This window comes from Aulonocara stuartgranti, assembly GCF_965226115.1.
Source record: "Aulonocara stuartgranti genome assembly, chromosome: 16".
In the NCBI taxonomy this organism is placed as follows: domain Eukaryota; kingdom Metazoa; phylum Chordata; class Actinopteri; order Cichliformes; family Cichlidae; genus Aulonocara; species Aulonocara stuartgranti.
Genome location: NC_138952.1, coordinates 3,291,382 through 3,315,655, shown reverse-complemented (window position 1 = coordinate 3,315,655; position 24,274 = coordinate 3,291,382). Strand labels below are relative to the sequence as shown.

The window sequence follows — 24,274 nt, the reverse complement described above, 5'->3', positions numbered from 1 at the left end:
CTTTAAATATAAACAAAAGTGATGCAGGCCTGAAGACGTTTGCTGCTCGCTGTATTTCTGCCCTTAGGGGAGATATTTGTTTAAACAGACTTTACCCTTGGCTACTATTTTAGCACTTCCACCTCAGTATATCAGATCTTCTTTGGTCACTGCTATGCACAAGTGCAGAGTTCATCATGCTTGCTGTGGCTCAGACCAGGTTGCTTCTTTTTTTGGTTTTGTTTGTGGCCTGATGAAACTGATGTGTAGCTTGAGGGTCAATGAACAATGTGTCATGCACACGGAAACAGGAAAGTAACACCGCTGATTGGCTTTCTTAGAAGATGTTTTTGTGAGATTCAAATTTAAGACACAATTCAAAGAGTCCAAAAAAAGCACTAGTGAGTAGTTGCTGGAGGTAGGCGCTGCTGCAGCGGGTGTTCGCAGCTTATTTGATCTCTTCCTCATATGACAACCTGAGAGTTCTTCAAATTGCTTTTCAAACAATCACTACAGTTGCTGTGAGGTCATGCGGCTCTTAGATGAACAGCAGTGTGAAGCAGGAGGCGTTTATGTTTCTGCAACCTGTGCTGTACAATTAAAGAATGATAAAATAATGTTCTGTGCAAAGTGCTTTTTTTTAAAGTAGTTTTTATTTATGGAAACCGGGCTTATGTGTAAAAACATATTAGGATTTAATATATGTTAGAGGTGGGAATCACCAGACTTCCCACTATACGATATTACCTCAATACTTCACTCGAGATACAATTTTATTGTGATTTTCCATCTCACTATTGGAATAACATATATTTCACTTTTTTATACTGCAAATTATCTCCCCAAGTTAAGCTTTTTCAGCATCTGTTTTGTCCAATAAGATTTTATCCAATCTGCTGATTACAAAGATCTAATTATTACATTTTATTTATTTATACAGTGCCAAATTACAACAACAGTCGCCTCAAGGTGCTTTATATTGTAAGGTAGACCCTACAATAATACTGTACATACAGAGAAAAACCCAACAATCATGTGACCCTTTGGGGACAGTGGGAAGGAAAAACTCCCTTTTAATAGGAAGAAACCTCCGGCAGAACGGAGCTTCCTGTTTTATAGGCTCCATGTTAGTATAAGAGAAAAGGAAGGACCAGTCAAAACAAATCGAGGACCATATTTCTAAACGAGGGGCTACCTCTGTAGCATGGACATGGTTTGGTTATGAAAAGTCTGACACGGACCAGAAAACTGTACAATGCAAATTATGCCGAAAACCGGTCCCCACTACAGACTCAAACACGACAAACCTCTTCTACCACCTACTCAAGAGTCGCGTAAAAGAGTATGGAGCGAGTTTACGGATGAAAAGCAAAATAGAGCCGTCAGGTGCTCAAAATGCACCTTAGACTTAAACGTTAAAACAAGCTTTTCCCCGCAGCACGCCGTGTAATAAATACTCACAAAGAAAATGGCGGCCATTACAACTTGTATCTAAAACTGTAGTTTCACGGATTGGTCAAAACACTCGACTTCAGGTACACGGCGCTCAGCTGAAAACACTTCAAGTCGAGTTGCCCGAGATTCACAGAATTTACAGAAAATTTAAAATGTTTGTGATTTATATCGTTGTCTGGATGATAAATGTTTTATCAAAACATATCAATGTTTTTTTTTTTTTTTGTTTGGTTGGGTTTGTTTTTTTTTTTTTAGATGCAAAGTGCTGTTTGTTTTAGGAACTCCCGAGTGCTCAAACCTCATTTGTTAAATATGTATGGACCACTACGTATCCTTTCTTTACGTCCCAGTATGAACGCTAAGATACCTTGAAGAGTATGAATTCATTAAATACGTAAAAACAACCCTCCCGGCTGTGAACACAGTGAGAAACACCAGTGTGAAGAACAGTGACAGATTTGTGTGCACAGTCTTTCACTTTTATATTTGTGACTTTCTTGGAATCACTTAAAGCAGAGAGCTTTGCCTGTTAAAGGCAATATGTTAAACGTAGGGTGGATGGGGAAATAAGAAGCAAATCAGATGTAAAAAAAACAAGGAGCACTCGTGGCTGATGGACTTCACTGAGGGAAGTTTTGTTGTCCAGGTGAAAGCTGGGATTCATCCACCGTGCAGTGAAGACATTTTTATTCTCTATAGGTTTACGCTCATAAACATGTCTTAATTGTAGCTGTTTACTTCATCACATAATTATTATTATTGTTGTTATTGATCCATTTATGTAAGTTTTTATTTGCAGCTTTTAAGACATCATTTTCATGTTTTGAGGTGAAGAAAGGTTATAAAAAAATTTATGCTGTATTTAAATGCAATATGCAATCTTCTCATAGAGCAAGCAGAGCACTTTATTTCTCAAGGGCTCTTTAATGACACTGATTCAGACAACCAGGGTTTCATTAATTCTTTTCTAATCAGGGAGCAATGTGTGAAACACGTTATATTAACATTCTGATGCATTGACTGGCAGCCAGCCCGGTATAATTTGATCATCCTCTTCAGAATGAGTTTCTAGTTGGTGTGTGTGTGTGTGTCTGCATTACTCTGATATTATAACTTCCATTGTGCAGCACAGAGTAGTGTTACGGTGTGTGACCAAAGCCAATAGTGAGCACTGAGTATATATGCTAGAGCTGCCGGGGCTCATTTGCATATATATAATGTGAATGTGAAGATGGCAGTCTGGAGTCATTTTAAGACATAAAGGAATTATTTCTATCATTATTATTTAATCAAAAAGCTGGTAATTATGTAAGTAAAACAAATAAAAGGAGGAGTTATTTTATAGTTTTAAGTGTAGTACCTGTCCTTGAACACCAGGGGGGAATATGGTGCCACAGGGACTTTGAAATGCAAGGCAAAAATCCTGCACCAAATTAAGGCGGTATCAACATACCATGGTTAGAACAGATTGAAGTATGTCTTAGATTTTAATGCCTTTATTTGCCAGTAAGGCAAATATTCTTCTGTTTTTATTATCTGACTCTAATGACTCTTTTTTTTTTTTTTCCTCTTTCCCCACATCGTTCGTGTCCAGGCACATGCAAAGCCAGTTTTCCAGATGAGGATAAGCTGCATCATTTTCAGCTGGCAGTGTCTCCTGGTAAGAAAATAAGAAAGCCTGTTTTGATCCTGCTCTAAAAACTGCTTTGGTACACCCTCAAAAAAAAAAAGTTGGTTCTTATTCTAGTTATAAAAGTTTTTAAATCTCTGTTTCACTTAAATTTACTTCACCAGCACATTTAAAGATGAAGTGGTGTAGTAAAAGAAGCTCTGACGGGGACGTTGTTGGGTTCAGGTGATTTAGTGTGAAGGAGAGGAGACTGCAAGTGTTTGCAATTTGTTTCTCAATCTCTGTGTGTCCTAAAGTATTCCTATTGAAAGGCACTTAAGCATTCTCTGTACTTTCACATTACCGCAGCACTGTCCTCACTCCCCAAGGCAGTTGTGCTTAATCAGCATTGTTTCAAGCTCAGCGGGCTACCTGTCGAATATTGTACAAACCAAACATAGTGGTGTGGGGTTACCTAAGTCTCCGGAGGCTCTCATGCGTCCCACTTCCTGCTTCCTCTCCATCACACACAAACTTTCTTCCAGCCCAAACCCAGTTTCTCCTTATCATTCTCCTCATGTAGCAATCTGTCTTCATTTTCATCAGTAAACATGCCAATCCATAGACTGAGAGAAATCTCAGTCATGTTGGAGCAATAGAAGGAGAGAAGCAAAGAAACAGAGCGGTAATAAATATATTATTTAAATATTTGTAGAATATTTCATCTAGCTAATAATTTAAGGAAGATGTCTTATTATGTTTTCACATTTCCCAACAACTACTCATCCAGTCCACATCAAAGCTGGCGGGTGTACGGCTTGGGAGTGAGTGGACTGAGGTCATGTGCATGAAGGATGGTCTCGGTTTGGAAGTTGTTTTGGAGAGTTCATTTCTGATGGTTTTTGTGAGCAAGGCTTTGTCCACATTTGCAACTTTACAAATACACGGTAACACAAGTCTTTGCATGAGTGACTCCACTGCAGCATCTCAAAGAACTCTTTATAGAAATTAATCAGATGATTATAACATTAATGACCGCGAGACTGCATGTTGTTCCTTGTATTCATAAAAATGACACCTCAGTGCATCAAAACATGGCAACAATGGGTTCTGAGTCCACCAAGCATCTGTGCATCAAAGGTCTTACTCCTACCTGTATAGTTTTAGTAACATGGGGGGTTTAACCCTAAGTGTTAAGTTTGGTCTGGTTTTAGGATAAGTGTTATGCTAAATTAGTTTTTTCATATGACAAGGTTTTTTGTCTTTTTCATTCACCATTCGTACATTATTCCTTAGATAAAATACATTTATTGCAGCAATCACAGACTAATAGAATAAATTGGAGGGAGAAATACATTTTGTATAAGTAAAAAAAAATATATATATTGGTGCGATTTGGTCTAATCGAAAGCATTTGAATTGAGTTTGTTAGTAGCAGTTTTAAGCTTAAACATGACTTTAGAGAACTGTTATTTAACTTTAGGAACTCATCAATATTTAAACTTTTTTCTTTTTTTTACAATGGAATTAATTGTTTAGGTTTTTGTTTTTTTGTTTTTGTCGGGTCGGGCATTTAGAAATGAATTAATTTGAAAATTCTAAGCTGTCTCATCCTGTAATAAATGTGTGCCTTGTGTAATTGTGTGAAAGTGTAATTGTGTCTCGGTGATTCATCCACCTCTCCTCCACTGCAGTATGCACTGTAACGTTCAGGTTAACGTTCACAGAGGCCTTTGTAAGCAATATCTGCAGAGAAAAGCAAAGATCAGCAATTAGAGTAAAGCTTTGGTTTCGTGTTATTCTAAGAGGAGTTGATAAGGAGACTGAGTTCTCAGAAAAGGCTTGCTCAATTATTCAAAACCTTTGTCTCTTCTGGCGTGCACCACCTCGGCTCCACCCGCACCGCGCTCGGCTATCACATGCTCCCTTTTGCCATTTCTGTTTTCTGTCTTTGTTTAATCTTCCTTTTCCCTCCTCCTGTGCGGCTCCCTCAGCCGTCCTGCATTTCCTCAGTTGTAACCAATGTGGTGTTTAAGACAACAGCCCTGATCATTTGCTGGTCGTTTGTATTTCATCTGTGAGAACAAACAAAATATTGCCTCTCGTCAAAACACAAAATACTAATAGCCAAATCTAAAAGCATTTAAGCACAGGCACGATTACAGGAGTACATTTCTCTATAATGCATGTTAAAGGATGATACTATAATTTGTGTGAGTTTGGTTACTAAAAAAATAGCATCAAGCTTTTCAAATTAATAAATGAATAAATGGTGGATTTATAAAGACGTGTCATGTTACAGGTGTGTTTCTGGCAAAGCTGTATGAATATTTGTCTTATTTCCATTGTTAGATTTTTCCTTTAAGAATGGCAGTGTAAAAAGCTGACGTTACCCATGAAGCATCTTTAATTTGTGCTTCAGGGAAGGTAATTGTAGTCGGGCCGGAAAATGAAAAATCAAATGCAAGAGGAACTTGCCTCCGGATGCAGGCTGTCTAATATCTCTTAGCAGCGTAAGGTAAAATCAGCTTGACTTGCTATGTAGAGCATTTTTAGCTCTAGGCTAAGCGATCCTTTGTTTTGCTTTTTTGCTTTTTTCCTCATGTTCTTTCATATTTTCTTCTCTTGTTCTCTATGTTTCTCATAGACCGTGGCACCGTTTACTCTGGAACAGTTTTCATGCTACAAGGGTTAAAACGTTGTTCTATAAAACTCACTGCTTTGGTTAGAAATGCATGAATACATTGTTCTGAAGGTAGCAGAGTGTGCTCAATCACTTTTTGTACCAAATGTGGAAAAAATATTCCTGAATCCTGTATTCATTTAAATGTTGGACTCAAAGGTTGTGCATCTTGGGCTCTGTGGTCTTCATTTTAAAGTCAACTCTCTGATTTGATCAACCTGTAAAGAAGGTAAAAATATATATATATCAGTCAAGTGTTTAGGCAATGACACAACATTTGTAGGTTTGACTCTGTGTACTGTCCCTCATAGATTTTGAATCTTAGTCATTTGGTTCCTATTGCACTGTTAAACATCATTGGAGCATTTATCTGAATATGAGCAGAAAGTGGAGCCCCGTGCACTCCAGAATTCATCCTTCTGTTTCTGAAAGTGCTCACGTCATCAGTAAACTCTAATCGCAGCCATACAGTGGGGCAAAAAAGTATTTAGTCAGCCACCGATTGTGCAAGTTCCCCCACTTAAAATGATGACAGAGGTCAGTAATTTGCACCAGAGGTACACTTCAACTGTGAGAGACAGAATGTGAAAAAAAAATCCATGAATCCACATGGTAGGATTTGTAAAGAATTTATTTGTAAATTAGGGTGGAAAATAAGTATTTGGTCACCTCAAACAAGGAAAATCTCTGGCTCTCACAGACCTGTAACGTCTTCTGTAAGAAGCTTTTCTGTCCCCCACTTGTTACCTGTATGAATGGCACCTGTTTGAACTCATCTGTATAAAAGACACCTGTCCACAGCCTCAAACAGTCAGACTCCAAACTCCGCCATGGCCAAGACCAAAGAGCTTTCGAAGGACACCAGGAAAAGTATTGTAGACCTGCACCAGACTGGGAAGAGTGAATCTACAATAGGCAAGCAGCTTGGTGTGAAAAAATCAACTGTGGGAGCAATCATCAGAAAATGGAAGACATACAAGACCACTGATAATCTCCCTCGATCTGGGGCTCCACGCAAGATCTCATCCCGTGGGGTCAAAATGATCATGAGAACGGTGAGCAAAGATCCCAGAACCACACGGGGGGACCTGGTGAATGACCTGCAGAGAGCTCATGGATGATACAGCAGAGGATTGGGAGAATGTCATGTGGTCAGACGAAACCGAAGTAGAACTCTTTGGTATAAACTCAACTCGTCGTGTTTGGAGGAAGAAGAATACTGAGATGCATCCCAAGAACACCATACCTACTGTGAAGCATGGGGGTGGAAACATCATGCTATGGGGCTGTTTTTCTGCCAAGGGGACAGGACGACTGATCCGTGTTAAGGACAGAATGAATGGGGCCATGTATCGTGAGATTTTGAGCCAAAACCTCCTTCCATCAGTGAGATCTTTGAAGATGAAACGAGGCTGGGTCTTCCAACATGACAATGATCCAAAACACACCGCCCGGGCAACAAAGGAGTGGCTCCGTAAGAAGCATTTGAAAGTCCTGGAGTGGCCTAGCCAGTCTCCAGACCTCAACCCCATAGAAAATCTGTGGCGGGAGTTGAAAGTCCGTGTTGCTCGGCGACAGCCCCAAAACATCACTGCTCTCGAGAAGATCTGCATGGAGGAATGGGCCAAAATACCAGCTACTGTGTGTGCAAACCTGGTAAAGACCTATAGTAAACGTTTGACCTCTGTTATTGCCAACAAAGGTTATGTTACAAAGTATTGAGTTGTATTTTTGTTATTGACCAAATACTTATTTTCCACCCTGATTTACCAATAAATTCTTTACAAATCCTACCATGTGGATTCATGGATTTTTTTTCACATTCTGTCTCTCACAGTTGAAGTGTACCTCTGGTGCAAATTACTGACCTCTGTCATCATTTTAGGTGGGGGAACTTGCACAATCGGTGGCTGACTAAATACTTTTTTGCCCCACTGTACATGCCTATACCATAACATTGATTCCACCATGTTTGATGTGATATGCTTCAGAGCGCTCTCCTACATTTATCTCCCTGTCAATCTGGATAAGCCCTCATTGACTTGTCTAGGTTTCATGAAATATTTGCAATTTTCTTGACAGGTTAATTACTTTTTATTTTATTATATTTTGTTTTTATTGACAACTCTTTTGACTGTTTATTGAGTTGCAGTGAAAAGATCCCAAATGCAACACCCACAACTCCACAGCTGGCTTAACTTGTCATAAAATAACGAGGTAGCTGCCCTCACCTGATTGTGAAACTGCTCGTCATAGACTTGTCCAATTACTTTTGAGCCCCTGACAACAGGGAACTATGTACAAAAATGGCTCTTATTTCTAAACAGCTAATACAATACTTTTGTTAAGCCCCTGGATGTTTGACTTCAATCACATCTTGATTGTTTGTTTTAAAAGCCATCTGGCATGACTGGTTGGAGGCTGATGGGGAAAGAGAAAAGAAAGGAAAAGCGTAGAGACCAAGGACAAGATAAAAGTGTGTGTGAGAGAGAGGAGATGAAAGTTGATGACATGCAGTGGTGGCACAAACTAAGCTGGCAATTTGACTCAGAGGGCTTTTGAAAATATTACTTTTATATATTTAAACGTGTTAAATGGTGTGATTTTTAACAAAGAAAAAAATTAAAAAGGAAAAAAGGAACTCTTGTTGGCGTTTTATTCACAAAAGGCCTGATTCACTTTGCTCACCCATGGTGAGGAAATGCTGCTGCACTGATACTAATAACTTATCAGGCAAAATCCTGTAGTGGGAATGTTTTAATGAATAGAGCTTTGTGAGTCCTCTGAAAAGGAGATTATTTGTAAAGATCTAACCTTCATCTGTAATTAGTTTTAAATCATCTAAATCAGCAGGGCAAAACATCAGAAAATCACCTTTCAGATAAAGTCCTTGACAGTCACATATAATAGATCTGTAGGTCATTCTGGGAATTAAGCTGTATTACTATTCACTGTTCTTTCTCATATTTTTAGTAAACAATTACTTGTAAAAACATTTTTTGAGCAGCTCAAATCATCTCATACATATCACACAAAGTAAACGACACAAAACCAAATTAAGAACACATGAATACTCATCAAAGGAAACATAGCTGGTGCTGGATTGGCTTCCCAGATCTAATTGAAACAAGGCAGGTGGTAGACAACACATTAGTTAGGTCTGTTGTTATTTAGTTGGAATGTCTGTGTACCTTTGTTTCTTTTCCCATGAAACACTCTGTGCTGTGACCCCGTGCTCTTAGACCCCTCAGTTTCTGAGGAATGGGGACACCAGCAACACGACGGGGTGAACGCATTCTCACATGTCACTGTTATTATTATTAGAACTACAATGATGAGAGAAAATTGATGTACCAATCGCCTTGTCTTTGTGCTGCATGGAAGCATAATTACAGTATTGTAATGCCCATTGTTGCTGCGTACAAAGTATATGCGCAAGCCTGGAAGTGTGACTAAAGTTTGAATAAAGTAAAAGGGCCCAATCTTGATACAAAGTCAATTTTAAACATTTATTATGCTTTTCTAATTCGTTGCTAACTTCACTCACTTTTTGTTGCAGCCACGTCTTCAGATTTAGCCTCAGAATCACCACAGTTGGGTTTTTGTGTTTTCTGTTCTGTGATTTTTTTTTTGGTTGTTAAGATGCTTGCCAGTGTTTGTTCCTTCCTGCTGTGAAGTTATTAGACTGATAAACACGGAGAACAAAAGTCCCAGCTAAGAGAGCAGTGAGAGGTGCTGTAGAGTAAACAACTGTTGTTTTTTTCCTGCTGAGACATGACCATAAGGAAGCTACAGCAGCTGCATAGTCATCAGAAGTTCAGTGATGTCCAGCTTGTGCACAGCTTTAAGTGGCGCCAGAACCATCTATAGTTTGGTGTCGCAAAGTGTCGCTCTGCTTTTCAGCATATTTTGAGTCATAGTCTCGTTCTTCGTATTACTATATTTATTTAATTTTTTTTACCGTCAGGTTTTCATTTAGATGATCCGTGTTTATGTCCTGTTTAAAATGCCTTTCAGTAAAACGGTAATTATCTGTAAACACAGACATGCACTGCAGAGATCACTTTTCCACACGCCGCCTTCCTAGGGGGAAAATCACAAATACAATAATTCGTCCGGGTAGGGCAATAAATTTTATGCTGCAATCAGCGAGTCAGAGGCTGTTGATCCCAATAAGGGTTGAATATTTGTATTGAGTAGGATACTCGGTGTGAAGGGCAAAGCAGACCGACCATGATGAAGGGCTGAGCTTTGTATCCCTTATTTAAATGTTAAGCTGTTTCTTGATGTAGGAAGAAAGCAATCTTCTCAGTGCCCTAAACAGGCAATAAGCAATATACATAATTATGTTAAATCATGTGATAATCATGGTTTACAGAAATTTGGAGTTCAGCTGTGAGATTATTTGTTTTAGTGTTCATGAGAAGTGTTTAGTCACAACAAATACTGATTGTTCCTGTGTACTGGAGACAGTCATGAATTATTTATGACCTCTGACTGCAGCTGTTAGAAAAAAAAAATATACTGACTGTCATATTCTTACTCCTCTTGTTTTTATGGGAGGCTGTGTAAAAAAAAAAAAAATAAAAAAAATAAAAAAAAATCTTTTTGTTACTTTGCCTTGTTGGTTTTGATTCCTTAGCTTTTTCTTTCTTTACTCCTTCTTGCTAATGTTGAAGCTGCGTTTGCCGTCTAATTAAATCGCACCGCATTGTTGCATTGAATAGAATTTAACAATGTAATAATGTTTGAATAGAAACAAGTGATAAAAACTCTGTAAATAAAGCCAGACATGTTGACTATACTGATTTTTAGGAAGTATATTTCAGATCTCTCTTTGTTAGAATTGCATTGGGAAGGAAACTTATTGCTGATTACGTTTCTGGAACATCCCTAATTGTATTACAGTGGAGCTGATCCACAATATCAGAAAATCTTGAGTACACACACACACGCACACGCACACACACGGATCATTTAATGGTCAGTTACCAAGGGTTTTTTCCATCCCTTGTCTCTCTTACCTTAATTTCAGCAGGTTGTCAGGAGTGACAAGTCCACCTTTGTGACAGGCTCAGTAGCCATTTCTTTTTTTCTTTTTTTTCCCTTTTGTCTTTTTCCTTTTTCTTTTTTTTTTTAAATTTTTTTTTTATAACTTTGAATCTGACCCATGTCTCCATTTTTTTTTTTTTTTTTTTTTTTTTTTTTTTTTTTTTCCTCCTGTGATCTGTGATGGTACCATATTTAGTGCCTATCCTTTTCAAAGCATCTGGCCCCATAAGGTGAGAGCAGAAATGTAAATGTCATCCGGCTAATTAAAGACCCTTTAAACAGACCCTATGTCTGAACAAGCCTTTAATGAGCTTTGAAGGCTACATGAGGATGTGAGAGTGTGTGGAAAACTGGACCAAAAACTTTCCCCACCGTAGACCTCCCTGCATGTAGCTCAACTATATTTCACAGTAATTGGTCTTCCAAGAAGAAAAATCAGAATCAGAATCAGAATACTTTATTGATCCCTGGGGGAAATTATTTTTTGTTACAGTGCTCCATTTTAAACCAACATTAAGACAAGACAGACAATACGCTAACTAAGAATAGTACAATATATACATATATATACATACATATATACATAAGTCACTTATAAATAAGTGTGAGATAAAGACATATGGGGAAGAAGAGCAGTGGAGTGAAAGATTGGGGGTGAAAGAGCCAAACTAAAGCAAAAGTGGACCTGGAATGTTAAACGCAGTGTGATTGCAGTCCAGGGGGGCGTGGAGGCATTCATGTGTTTCCACTGCTAAAGCTGGCATGCCCAGTATGAGGATGACCTAAGCGACTTTGAACGAGGGTTCATTGTAAGGGCATGGTTGAAATGAGCTTCAGTCATAAAAACTACTCGGCTGGATAGTTTTTCCATTAGCAGCTGTGACCGCAGAGGCCTCTGTATTTAGATTTACAGGAAGGATGTCAGTAAATGTGAACCAACTCCTATTTTTTTTGATGACCGTACCTAATTGATGTCAGAAATTGTGGTTTGGCACTGTGATCACATGTACACTGTGTCTGTGTGATGTGTTGAGGTCAGTGCAGTACGCTTCAGCAAAACTAGCCATCAAGAGTTAAATAGAGAAGGATATTTAATAAGGCTGCAATGCATAAACGTCTCATTACAAAGACAAATGCACATGTAAGAGTTTACTCCTCAGTGGAGATGTGGGGAAAGGAGATGTGGTCAGATACGTCATCCTTCACTGTGGTCCAGCATGTTTGGCCCCTACAGTGACGGGATGCTGATGGTATTTTGCTGCCATGTTTTAGTTTCCACTTGTCTCTTCAGAGAGAAGAGGTCACAGCAAATCGATACAGAGTTGCCCTGGGTGATCACCTTTATCCTATGATGAAACATTTCCATCAATGATAACTGTCCTTTTTAAATCCTTTTTTTATCACAAAGATGGTTCTCCCATCTCCAGGGCATCAGGGGTCAGGCAGTGGTTTGATGATAATGGCATGGATTGTTTGCTATATCTTCATGTTTCAAATCTGCCAGTTAAAGGTTAATGAGATTTTAGGCTGGTGTGTCAGGCAGAATTCTTAAGATCATCAAAACACCAAAGAAAGGATGTATTTTTGGAAGAATGGTTTTCTGTTAGCTCCAACCATTTAATGCAACTGTTTAATGCAAACATTGTCATGTTAAGTGTGGGCCTGTGAGAGAGAGAATCAAAATTATATCTCACCATTTCAAGGAAACTTGTGATAATAATATTTCTAATGGTCTAGGAGAAAAATACTGAGGGATTTATTAGTGATGGCAGCTTGCATTTAGCTGCATTTATTAGTGCAGATAGAATGAAGGGCATTTCCATCTTTCTTTTCCACTCCTGTCACTGATGACAGAGTCTAATGTGAAGAATGACATTATCAAGGTGGAGCAACATTAAAGTCCAATAGTACTGACACAGCATCAGTCAAGTGTGAGCACGGTAATCTGGGTAGTGTTATCCCTGGGAATTTGAAGTAAAATTATAAAATAATCGCTTAACAATACCTTGCGTATCTTAACCTTAGTCTCTGCAAGAGCTGCTGCACAATATTCTCACATATTGAAATTGAAAAATATTTTTTTCCTGTTGTATTTTGGGTCAATCTTTTTAAACAGGTACTGAAAGCCCTCTTCTTTTTGTTTTTCTATCAGGATTCTCTGTCTGTCTGCTTTCCGTGGCATATGGTGCGCTGCTAGTGATGCTCGGTGGGGTCTTTTGTTTATGTTTGGGTTGCGCATCGCCAGCTGTTAGCATCTTGTTCTCGCATTCCTTCATAACCTGGTTCACTGACGCCACAAAATGTCACATAAAACTGACACTCTTATTATCGTGGACAGTGTGATGTGGCACAGCTCTTGTCACGTGTTTGCTAAAGTTCTTGTTTTCAAGGTCATTTTTACTGAAGTCAAATACTTCTATTGTTGTTTTATTTTTAAGTCCTGATCACCAACACTGAATGAATGTGATCTCTTACCAAGAATCAGTATTCATGTAGATGACTGAAAATCTCCTTTCTTGTCATCCTCTTTCCAGATGAGGGTTACTACCAAAGTGGAAGGTTTCAATTTGAAATAGATGTCCCTGAAGCCTATAACATGGTGGTGAGTAGTCAAGTTTCTCTCCTGTGGGCTGGTTTGAAAAGCACATTTCTGTGCCCGTGGGTGTCTCTGTGTTAGCCTGCTCACCTCTTCCTTTTGTTTGTTCTTTCACTCATTCTTTTCCTACCAAGCATTTATTCTGATACTCTTCTGTGTAAGTGTATTTATTCTGTGTTGTTTTTCTCCCTTTGCTCTACATTTTTTCACACAATCATTATTTGCTCCACACAAGTATATGCAGCACTTCATAATAGCTTCACAAATCCTTCTGCATAAAAAAGCAATCATTTTAGATCATTTAGATCTTAATGTAAGGAATGTAGTAATAATAATAATAATGCATTTTATTTATAGGCACCTTTAAAGACCCTCAAGGTCACCTTACATTAGTGCAACAAAATAAAAACACGAGGTAAATGAAAAATAAAAAATGTATGAAAATATAAAAGCTCAACAAGGTAAAAAGAGAATAAGACGGAATCATCATGAAGGGTATGCAATTTTGAATGGATGGGTTTTAAGACGTGATTTAAAAGTAGAGAGTTTGTAGTCTGGGGGTCTGGTGGAAGTGCATTCCAACGTCTCAGGGCAAAATAACTAAAGGCTCTGACTCCCATGGTAGTCAGGTAAACAGGTGGAACAGATGGAAGGGAAGCTAAAGAAGAGCGGAGTGTACGAAGTGGTGAGTGCGTATGGAGAAGATCAGATAAATATGGAGGAGCGAGGTTATGAAGCGCTTTGAAAGTAAGAAGCAGGATCTTGAAATCGACACGGAGGTGAATTGGAAGCCAATGGAGTTGTTTAAGTCTAATTCTGAAAATAATACATGCAGCTGTATTTTGAACTAACTGCAGTTTAAGGAGAGATTTATGAGGTAGACCATAGAGAAGTACAGTAATCTAAACAAAATGTGACGAGCATTGGCAAGTATGGCAGTACTGTTTGGAGTGAGTGAAGGTCGAAGGCGGTTAATAATACGAAGATGAAAATAAGTTTTGATTTGGTTCCTGTTAGAATAAATTCTGGGAGCTTTTTGCCATTAAGTTTAAGAAAATTGTGAGTAAACCAAATCGAGATTTCTCTTAAACAATCAGAAATGGATGTGGGTGGGAGAGTAGCTGTGGGTGTGGAAGATAAGTAGAGCTGGGTAGGGCTGCCACAAACAATTATTTTGATCGTCGACTAGTCACCGATTATTTTTGCGATTAGTCGACTAATCAGATCATCATCCATTGGACATAAAACATACAGCTTATTGCACCAGCAGCATCTGCTCTTATATAACTATCATTAGCTTACAGCTTTAAGTGTTTAAGGTCTGTGCTAACTAAAAATAAAGACAAGATGATAGTTTATTAAATTTTAATGACATTTGCAGATTGTTTCGTTGGAGTTTAATAAACTCAGCCGTCTGCTCCTTGCTAACTTAAAATATAACAGGACACTGGAGTAAATTCTCGAGTATCTCACACTTCTGATAATCAGTTGTCTGCTTGACGTTTATTTAGCTGTGTAAAAACTATAACTTTAATCTCAGCCAAACAGATTTACTCAGGAACCAATAAAATACTAAAAAAAAGCCAAACAATAACATTTTTCAGTTATCTAAGTGATTTTAATAATTGACATTATCATGACTAGTCGACTAATCGTGGCAGCCCTAGAGCTGGGTGTCGTCTGCATAGCAGTGAAATTGGATGTTATATTTCTTGAAAATATTACCTAAGGGTAGGAGATGGATAATAAAGGGTAAAGGACCCAGGACAGAGCCCTGGGGTACACCAGAGTTAACTGGAGTAGATGGGGATCTGTGAGTGAGTAATTGAACAAACTGTGAACGGAAACAGAGATATGAGGTAAACTAGGCGACTGTTAAGATGCAAAACTGTTTTGTTTTTGTTTTTTTGTTTTTTTTTAAATGCCTACATTTATTACTGGCTTGACTCCAGCAGTTAAACTGAACTATCTTTACAAATGATATGATGCACTAAATTAATAATTGCTGTATCTTAGTAAGGTTAGCTGTGAGTCTGTGCTCGCAGGTTGTAAATATGGCTTTCTCCTCATGGTAGAGCCAGAATAAAGTCGGGGGTTAGAGACGGAATTAATGAACACATAAATACACTCATACATGCTGTTTATGGAGCAAATTACAATTCTCAAATAAAATCTTTATACATCAGTAGTATAAATTTCAAAACTTCTACGTTGCTCATTCTTGAGTTATCATGTTGACAAACTTGCATGTCCGCATCGCCCGCTCGGCAAGCTGACTATAATACTCTGTCAGCCTTTTACGGCTGAGGGCTAAACACCTGTTAATCATGGGGAAAAAAAAGCTTTTAATTTTGACATGTATCTCTGACCTGAAGCGAGGCTTTCTTATGAGCTGTGTAGCTGTAAAATCTTGCTCATGGACAGATCCTTCCTGAATAATCACCAAGAAAAATAATTTCCATGAACAGTTAATCAGATCGACTTTACGACTCAAAATGTCAGCTGTTAGGGGAATAATAAGTGGGTTTATTCATTATCAGACTGACACTCACGTCTTTTTAAAAACAAATTCTTTCTAATCTGAACTGATACAAATGTTCACCTTGCTGTTGAACAAGAAGTTCTTGATTATAGGTTTTTAAATGTAAAAAATAATCTGCTAATTTCAAATGGCCTAAAATGTTACATTAGTTGATCTATTGATAAACTTTAACTGAAACACAATCATAATTAATGGTCAGTCATTAAAGGACAGTCAGTTGCACTGTGCTTTTCTAGTCTTACTGACCAGTTAAACAGTATTACAACACAAGCAAAGAGAAGCATTTTCAATAACTGTTAGATTTGTTCCAGAAATACCCCCTCACTTTACTGTAATCCAGTTCCTGTTAGATGTGAAGTATCAATACTTGTTTATGTTTAATAGCTTTGTCGTCTCCAAATGCAATAGTTGGTTGTCACATGTAGGTACTCAAAATGTCAAGATGGGATTGACATCAGTGTAAGACTTAACTTCATGATATAGAAACAAGTAATTTGAGAAATTAAATCCATATAATTTAATTCTCATCAGAACCACATCACATAGCTGCTGGTATAAAGTTTTGTAGATATCAGGACATCAGAATGACTCTACAAAGACATAATTATAATTATCACTCAAGTCACTCCGACTTATCGGGGTGAAGTGAACAGTGTGTGTCATGCAACAGCGTTTCTTCATTTTCAAGTATTTATGAGTGCAATCTCTTTGTAATAAGCTGTTAGTCATAAAAAGTGCGATAAGAAATATTTCTTTTTTGGCTGTACTTGAAAATAGGGTGTTGTGACTTGCTGGGGGCTACTGTATATTACTCTTTTTTTCATAACAAAATGGCTCCAGACAAATAGCATTATAGGAAAAAGAAAGTAGCCATCAAGTCCAGAATGGGGAAGCTTAAAGCCGTTTAAAAAATCTGATTAGCAAAAAGTTTGTTTTTGTTTTGGACAGAAATAGAATCAACAGCAACATATTATTATTATTATTATTATTATTATTATTATTATTAACAACAACAACAACAAGTTTAAAAATAAGAACAACTGTGCAGGAGAGGTTAGGAAGACCATAAGGTTTTATAAGGCCACCTCCCCTATAACATTAACAGGTTAGCAGGAGAAACAGATAAGTGACATACAATAATTTACTAATATAATAAATATTCACATCATATACTATTAGAAATTAACATTGGTTTTTATTGTTTTTTGAAAGATTAAAATGCAGTTATCGACTGAAGAGCTGGTGGTGGCTTGTTCTCATATGAAGGTCCTCTGTATTTAAATCTATTTTGCCCAGTTAACGTTGTTCATAAGGGTAAACAAAAACCACCACAATGTCTTGTTGAATAAGTACGTGCATCTGAAGTTGAAAAGTAGACGATAGTGTCACAGGAAATTAGATTTATCTATGTTTTTTCTCATCATGCTGCAGTAGCGGGAGCTCTAAGCTAGAAACCTTCCTTACTGTCTTCTTTGGTTTTACTTACTTAATTCAAACACCATCTTTGAAACCACTCCTGTAAAGCTACAATAAAATTCTAATTACATGATTTTACTGTTTTTACAGTGGCCTATGTCACATTTGCTAACAAAGAAAAGAGGTCAGAAAAGTCAATAATGCTTTACTAGAAACAGCAGGATACGAGGCACGTGCACCAAAGGCTCAGACGCATCCTCGTTGCCCAGAAATGATGACTAGACCATTTTTGGACACTCTGCTGGGTTTTGTGTACTCTGCTTTTTAACTGCTGTTTGCACAACACGATTCAAAAAAGAAACAATACTCATTTAACATGATTCCTCTGTTTTTATTTTCTGGTTGAGGGTTTTCTTTCTTGGACATTTCTCTGTGTCTGAGTCTTGTCTGTCATCTAATGAAATTTAGTCTGATTAATTAAGTTGGTTTAGAGCGTGTATGAAGTGATGCTCAGGTAACTTGGGAGACTAATAGGAAGTAGAAATGGACTGCTTTTAAAACATCACATAATGTTAAAATAATCAGATAACTTAAATGTGTCTCTTCCTAAATTGTTGGTTTGTTGGTTTCCAGCCTCCTAAAGTGAGATGTCTGACCAGAATATGGCATCCCAATATCACGGAGAATGGAGAAATCTGTTTGAGGTAAATTGTGTGTACCCTTCCCCAATATTACTTCTTCCTAGCGCGTGACATTTTATCTCATGTTGTCATTTTCTATTTAGCCTAGAAATTGATAGAAAACCAAAACTGAAAAATAATTTCTCTGAGCCCTCATTCTTTGAGAATCCTCGACAATGCATGCAAATGCAAAAAAAAATTAGTAGTCTACAGTAAAAAAAAAAAACATTGTGCATTAAAAAGCTCACACAAAGCATCTTACATAAAGCGCAAGCGTTTACAGTATTGCAGATACTCTAGCTGTGTATCTCTTTTTTCTTCTGCAGCTTATTGCGGGAGCACTCTATTGATGGCACAGGCTGGGCCCCCACTAGAACATTAAAGGTAAAGTGTAACTTTTTCTTCAGTAGAATTTCCTTTTCTTTGTTTTTGCTGTGTAATTGAACTTTGGGGTCATCATCAGTGTTTTATCTGTGGGCTAGGGGTTCAATTCAAGTCCCGTTACAAAGATGTGGCTCAAAGGTGTGATGAAAGGTGCAGTTTGCTGATGTCGGCAGTCTTACTAGAATTGGACTCTATGATGAAAAAAAGTTTGGACCCTTCTAATTGCTACATCATAATATTTATGAATCTCTCCTTAGCTTTTGATACCATTGCAATGTACCCAAAACTCAACAAACTATCTGGATAACAGGTCAATTTTCTCCGTCAGAGACCAACATGTGGTGGTCATAGTCTGCCAAGCGTGTTTGAAACCCAAAGCTTTTGTTTTGCTCTGTTCCTGCTATGAAGCGCACAGATATCTTAATTTATATGTGAATCAAAATTAAACTTAATGCTATTATTTTTTTCAAGACTATTTCAACTAACTATATAACTTATATCGTGCTGAACCCTTGGAGGGAAATATTGATGCAATGCTAATTTTTAAGAAATGTGGACACTGTAACATGTAAATTAAAGCAAAATACAGTGATTTGCAAATCTCATAAAACCCATATTTTACTCGCAGTGAAATGTAGAAAACATCAGATGTTTAAACTGAAATAATGTCCCATTTTCAGAAAAAAATAAAGTCATTTTGAACTCTATGGGAGAATCGTGCGTCAAACATTAGGACGGACCCAGCATGTCTTTTTTTATTTAACAGTCTGTAAACATCTGGGAACTGAGGAGGGGCGCTGCTAGACTTTGGGGAGAAGGAGGTTGACGCAGTCTCGTCTGAGCGAGGATTCTTGCTGCTCAGCCGTCCCTGGTCGTCCTTGTCCAATTTTATTTTTTTCATTTCATGACGAGCTAAATGTTTTTAAAAGGTAAAATGTCTGGAATGTAAGTTGGCCAGTTCATCGCCCAGACTCTTCTGTGAAGCCATGTTGTTGTAATAGATGTAATGCGCAGTTCTGCTTCCTCTTGCTGATTATCCTGAGTATGAATATGTAAGGTTTTGCTTAGATAAATGGGAGCATATGTTCCTCTAAAACCCATGTCACCCTATATCATCAAAGATCAAGAGTTTTGAACTGCAAGCCAGATGCCGTCAATTAATTTCAAGTCGCTTGACCACAGAACAGTTTTCCACTTTTCTTCAGTTCATTTTAAAAAGCCTTGTCCCAGAGAACATGGTAGTGTTTCTGGATCACGTTCACACATGGCTCCTTCTTTGTATCATAGAGCTTTAACCTGCATTTGTGGATTGCACGGTAAACTGTGTCCTGGACGTGTTCCTGAGCCCAGGCAGTAATTTCCATGACAGAATCAAGCCTGTTTTTAATGCAGTGCTGCCTGAGGGCCTGAAGACCACGTGTTTGCACGCAGATATTTCTTTTGAAGGCGTTACGTACTGCAGATAATAAGATATTCAAAGTCATCACAAATTTAAGTGGAGCATCGTTATTCTGAAATTGTTCTTCTATTTGTAGACACTGTGTTTTTACAGACTTGCAGACTGGTGAACCTCTGCCCATCTTTTCATAAACATGTTTTCTGTGCTCTATTGGGAGTAAAATATGGGTTCATGAGTTTTGCAAGTGATTGTTTTCTGTTTTTATTTACTTTATACAGGAGTTGGGGTTGTACATGATTTCAAACACAAAAGACACGAGCATCACACTCCTTGACACACAGTGTCTTTCACTTTCTTAAACTAACAAAGAGGCAGAAAAAATACAGCTCAGAGCTTTGGCATTCTCTCAGGACACAATAAAGTGTTGCAGGGCCGTGGAAGATAAACTCCACAATAAAAAAGCTTTTCAGCTGCATGTAAAAGAAAGCCTTGACTTTTCATGCTTCACCCTTCACTCAATTTAGATTTTTTTTTTTTTTAATCTCTTAAGAAAGAGTTACTGAAGACTCGAGCAAGGACGTCCTCCTCTAGCCCAATTCAAGATTGTCTGAAATAATGTCTGATAGAAACTATGGACTGAAACATAATGTAGTTGTACTTTCTACGTTAAATAAGATTTCTCTGCAGAGATTCAAGAGTATATAAAAATTGCTGTCACAAACTGCATTGGTATGCTCTTGTAGCTTTAGAAATATGCAAATGTATGCATTTGAAGTACTGGGTGGGCTTTCTTCCTCCAGTGCAGGATTTCCGAGTTTAGAGGGTCATTCACTAAATCCTCTTTGAATACCCTCGAGTTTCCTGCAAAGGCGCTTGTCGGAAGTTACTGTCAGGATTTGTCTTACCCTTTATTCCTGTTTTAGGTTTTGTGTGTGTGTGTGTGTGTGTGTGTGTGTGTGTGTGTGTGTGTGTGTGTGTGTGTGTGTGTGTGTGTGTGTGTGTGTGTGTGTGTGTGTGTGTGTGTCAATCCAGACTAGCTGCCTTCCTTTGCCTTTTGTTTTGTTTTTTGCAGACATTGCTTTTATTCTTTACCTTCCTTCAAAGAAGACACATTCCTTTATACTTGTACAAACACTTTGTTCATACTATTTGTCCTTGTACAATATGTCTCACATAGTTGAAACTCTCAGGCTGGTTATGTTTTCTTTTATTGGGTGATCATCATTACAGGTTTAGTATCCCCAGAGCATTGAATAAATGATGTTACATTATTTAGCATGCTCTCAGTCACAGTCGGTTAGGGGGGAAAATGTATAATGGGGTCCAATGACTGTTATGTGTCTGCAATCAGGTTTCTACTAAGGATTCATAAAGGGAAATTATAGAAATGTAGGCTTATAACTTGGAGAAAAATAACTGTACAAAAGAACTGAATTATCTACTATTCTTCCTTGTACAACATGATTGTACAAGAATTAAAGAATGTGTCAAATCTACTTTTAACATCTACGAAACAATGTACACTTTGGAAAAAAATGTGCGTTATTTTATTTTATTTTTTTAGCTGCTTTTATGGCAGTAAAAGTCTGGTGGCCACCGCTGCTGTGATCCAAAAATGTCCAATGTTGATTTGCGGACAGCAGGACATCTTTAACTCCCACAATCTTAAATGAGCTGGGTCCAATAAATCCTTGTCATTGTTTCTTTGTAGAGTTATTACCTTGAATCCGTGAATGTCGTTCACTGAAAATAGTTAGCAGGATTCCTGAAAAGAGTTTCTGAGCGATTTCACCAACCACATCTTTTCCTTTTTTTTTTCCCTTTATTGTAAATGCAGTGCTGCCTGAAGGCCTGGAGATCATGGCTATTCAACATTGGTTTTGTCCCTTATAACCAGGCATTTCTGTTGAATTTCTAAAACTTGAATTAGATTAGGTACCACAGTCAGTGAATTACTTGCAGTTTTAATGTTGCTTAACAATTTGAATATCTAATTCAATATTCCAGAAAGTAGTGAACACTTTCCATTCTTTACCTCTTCATATGCAGCCATGTTACTTATGACCTGTGGTTGGTTTTAAAAAATGTTTCAGGTATTTTTTTCCACATTTGATAAAAAATAAACGTTGGGTCTGTGTTTCCACAAGCCCCGCTGGTTTAGAGACTTATTCATCATGAAGAAAACAAGACAGTCAGCGATCGATCGATTTACTTGCAAGGGAGGCCTCGTCGGTGTCTACCACGAAAATGACCCCAATGACGGCCTCCTCTCACTGCCTTTTATTGGGAAAGCAGTTCACACAATGCACATCACAGCAAGGCAACGCCCACATGTTTCTAAGACAAGGCATTGTATGTATATGTGTGAACTAGGGCTGCTCGATTATGGCAAAAATTATAATCACGATTATTTTCACGGAAATTGAGATCTCGATTATTCGACGATATTTATTTAACAACAACAATGTATTGAATAATGACTTTAAAGATTGTCAAAAAATAATATAAAATAGTGTGCAAATACTGATAACAGTGCAAATGTTTACAATATAAAAAATAAATGAAAAATGTAAACATCTGTGACAGCACTGAGCAGCTCCTTCAGTGGGAGACTGCGGCACCCACGGTGTGGGACGGAGAGATTTCGCAGGTCTTTCCTCCCCACTGCTGTCAGACTCCATAATAAAGACTTTAACTGATCAAGCACACACATCCATACATATGCAATAATACTAAGTGCAATAATCCTTTCTGTCATCGTTGTATTTTTACTCAGTTGTATATAGTATTTGTATTTGTATTCTATTTTTATCTTATTGTATATTTATTTTATTTTATTCTACTGTATATAGTATTTTATTTTATTCTATTCTGTACAGTTGTGTACTGTATTTATTCTTATTGTATTCTAATTTTTGCCTCATAACTTTTGCACTGTCCACTTCCTGCTGTGACAAAACAAATTTCCCACGTGTGGGACTAATAAAGGTTATCTTATCTTATCTTATCTTATCTATGTTTAGTGAACTTTGCAGTGTTGCTCTGTGGAGCAGCTACAACACTGTGGCAAAGTTTACACACTATGTCTACTTGATCCACGTCTGACTCCGCGAACCCATAATGTTTCCACACCACTGAAGGTTTTTTTTTACCTCCCTTTTCAACCAACGGCAGTCACTCTCCTCTCCAAATAACTTCTGCTTAGCTTTCCGAGCTTCCCTTGGGTCCTCTTAATTGTTGTGACGCGAGTTCGAAATGCAGAGAGGTGCGCTCGATTTGCCACACGGAGCAGCGCGAGAGTAAAGCACGAGGGAGGTGCTAATAATCGGCTCAGTCATTTTTAATGATCGTTGAAAGCCCAGATCATAATTTAGATTAAAATTCGATTAATTGAGCAGCCCTAGTGTGAACATCTGTATGCGTGTGTGTGTGTGTGTGTGTGTGTGTGTGTGTGAGAGACCTCCTGCTGACCAAAGGGTCATAAAAGCAGGAGCAACATCACAAGAAACAGATCTTCCAGATAGGATGTATCTGCAATAAAACACTACAGCCCCCCCAGAACCTCGTGAGGCTGGGGAGGGGGACAAAAGAATGAATTCCTTTCATCACAGAGTTAAAACAATGTAGAAATGGTAAGCATAAAAATGACAACATTTAACAATTCACTCTAACATTTCCCTCCTGTTTTGTCATTTTTATGCTCCAAATTATTCCTGTGTAGTATATTCTAGCAATGCACCTCTTGCTTGACATTTTCAGCGCAGGCGTCATTTATACACAGGCTTCTCTCATGTCATTCATTTCAGTCATTTCATATTGTTGTAAAAGTACATAATTAACAAATGTATTAGACATCATTTTAGTTAGCATTGATCTTATACACGGTAAAATGCATCCTATACATAAGCAAATCAATGTCAACAGTCCAAAAACAGGAGTTAATATTTTCAAAAGAAGATGCCACCAAGGACCAGACAGTAACCAAGCTATCCAGCCTTGTGGTGCATCTACTCCTGTCATGCGATTCATTATGCATTTCTGCAAGTAAACAACTGAATGTCAACAGTCAAACAAGAAGAATCAACATTCTCAAAAATCATATGTCACTACAATCCAACTGTATACAGACATAGGCATTCAAACATATCAGTTGACTTTATTGTCTGTCCATGTGGCTCTCAGCTAACTTTCAAAGCTGTAGCCTGGTCAACACCCTTCTTTATGACTCCTATCAACCCCCCAAATCTTCTCACTGTAGGCATCCTGTGGGGGTTAGAGTCAACTGGTGAATTATCTGCATTTACAACTCTTCTCCTGTCCTGTTGTCACCGCAGAAAAAGCTTTGTAAAGGAAATTGGATCAAGGTGTTTTGATCTTCTTGGCTCAAAACTCAAGTGTTCATGATGTAAATGTAGACAAAAGGCTTCTCTGTTTACATCCTTCTTGCAGAGGACAAAAAGAATAGGTGATGTCGCACAA

General features: G+C 37.9%; 1 protein-coding gene across 1 annotated transcript in view; it reads left to right on the top strand.

Moving 5' to 3' along the window:
• The window catches only part of ube2f (ubiquitin-conjugating enzyme E2F (putative)), a 59,304-nt gene that overhangs the window by 7,288 nt on the left and 27,742 nt on the right, over positions 1–24,274 (top strand). Inside the window, exons 4-7 of the mRNA XM_082508153.1 lie at positions 3,029–3,094; positions 13,313–13,380; positions 17,966–18,036; positions 18,339–18,396. Coding sequence (XP_082364279.1) covers positions 3,029–3,094; positions 13,313–13,380; positions 17,966–18,036; positions 18,339–18,396 — 263 coding nt within the window. The remainder of the gene's footprint in view (positions 1–3,028; positions 3,095–13,312; positions 13,381–17,965; positions 18,037–18,338; positions 18,397–24,274) is intronic.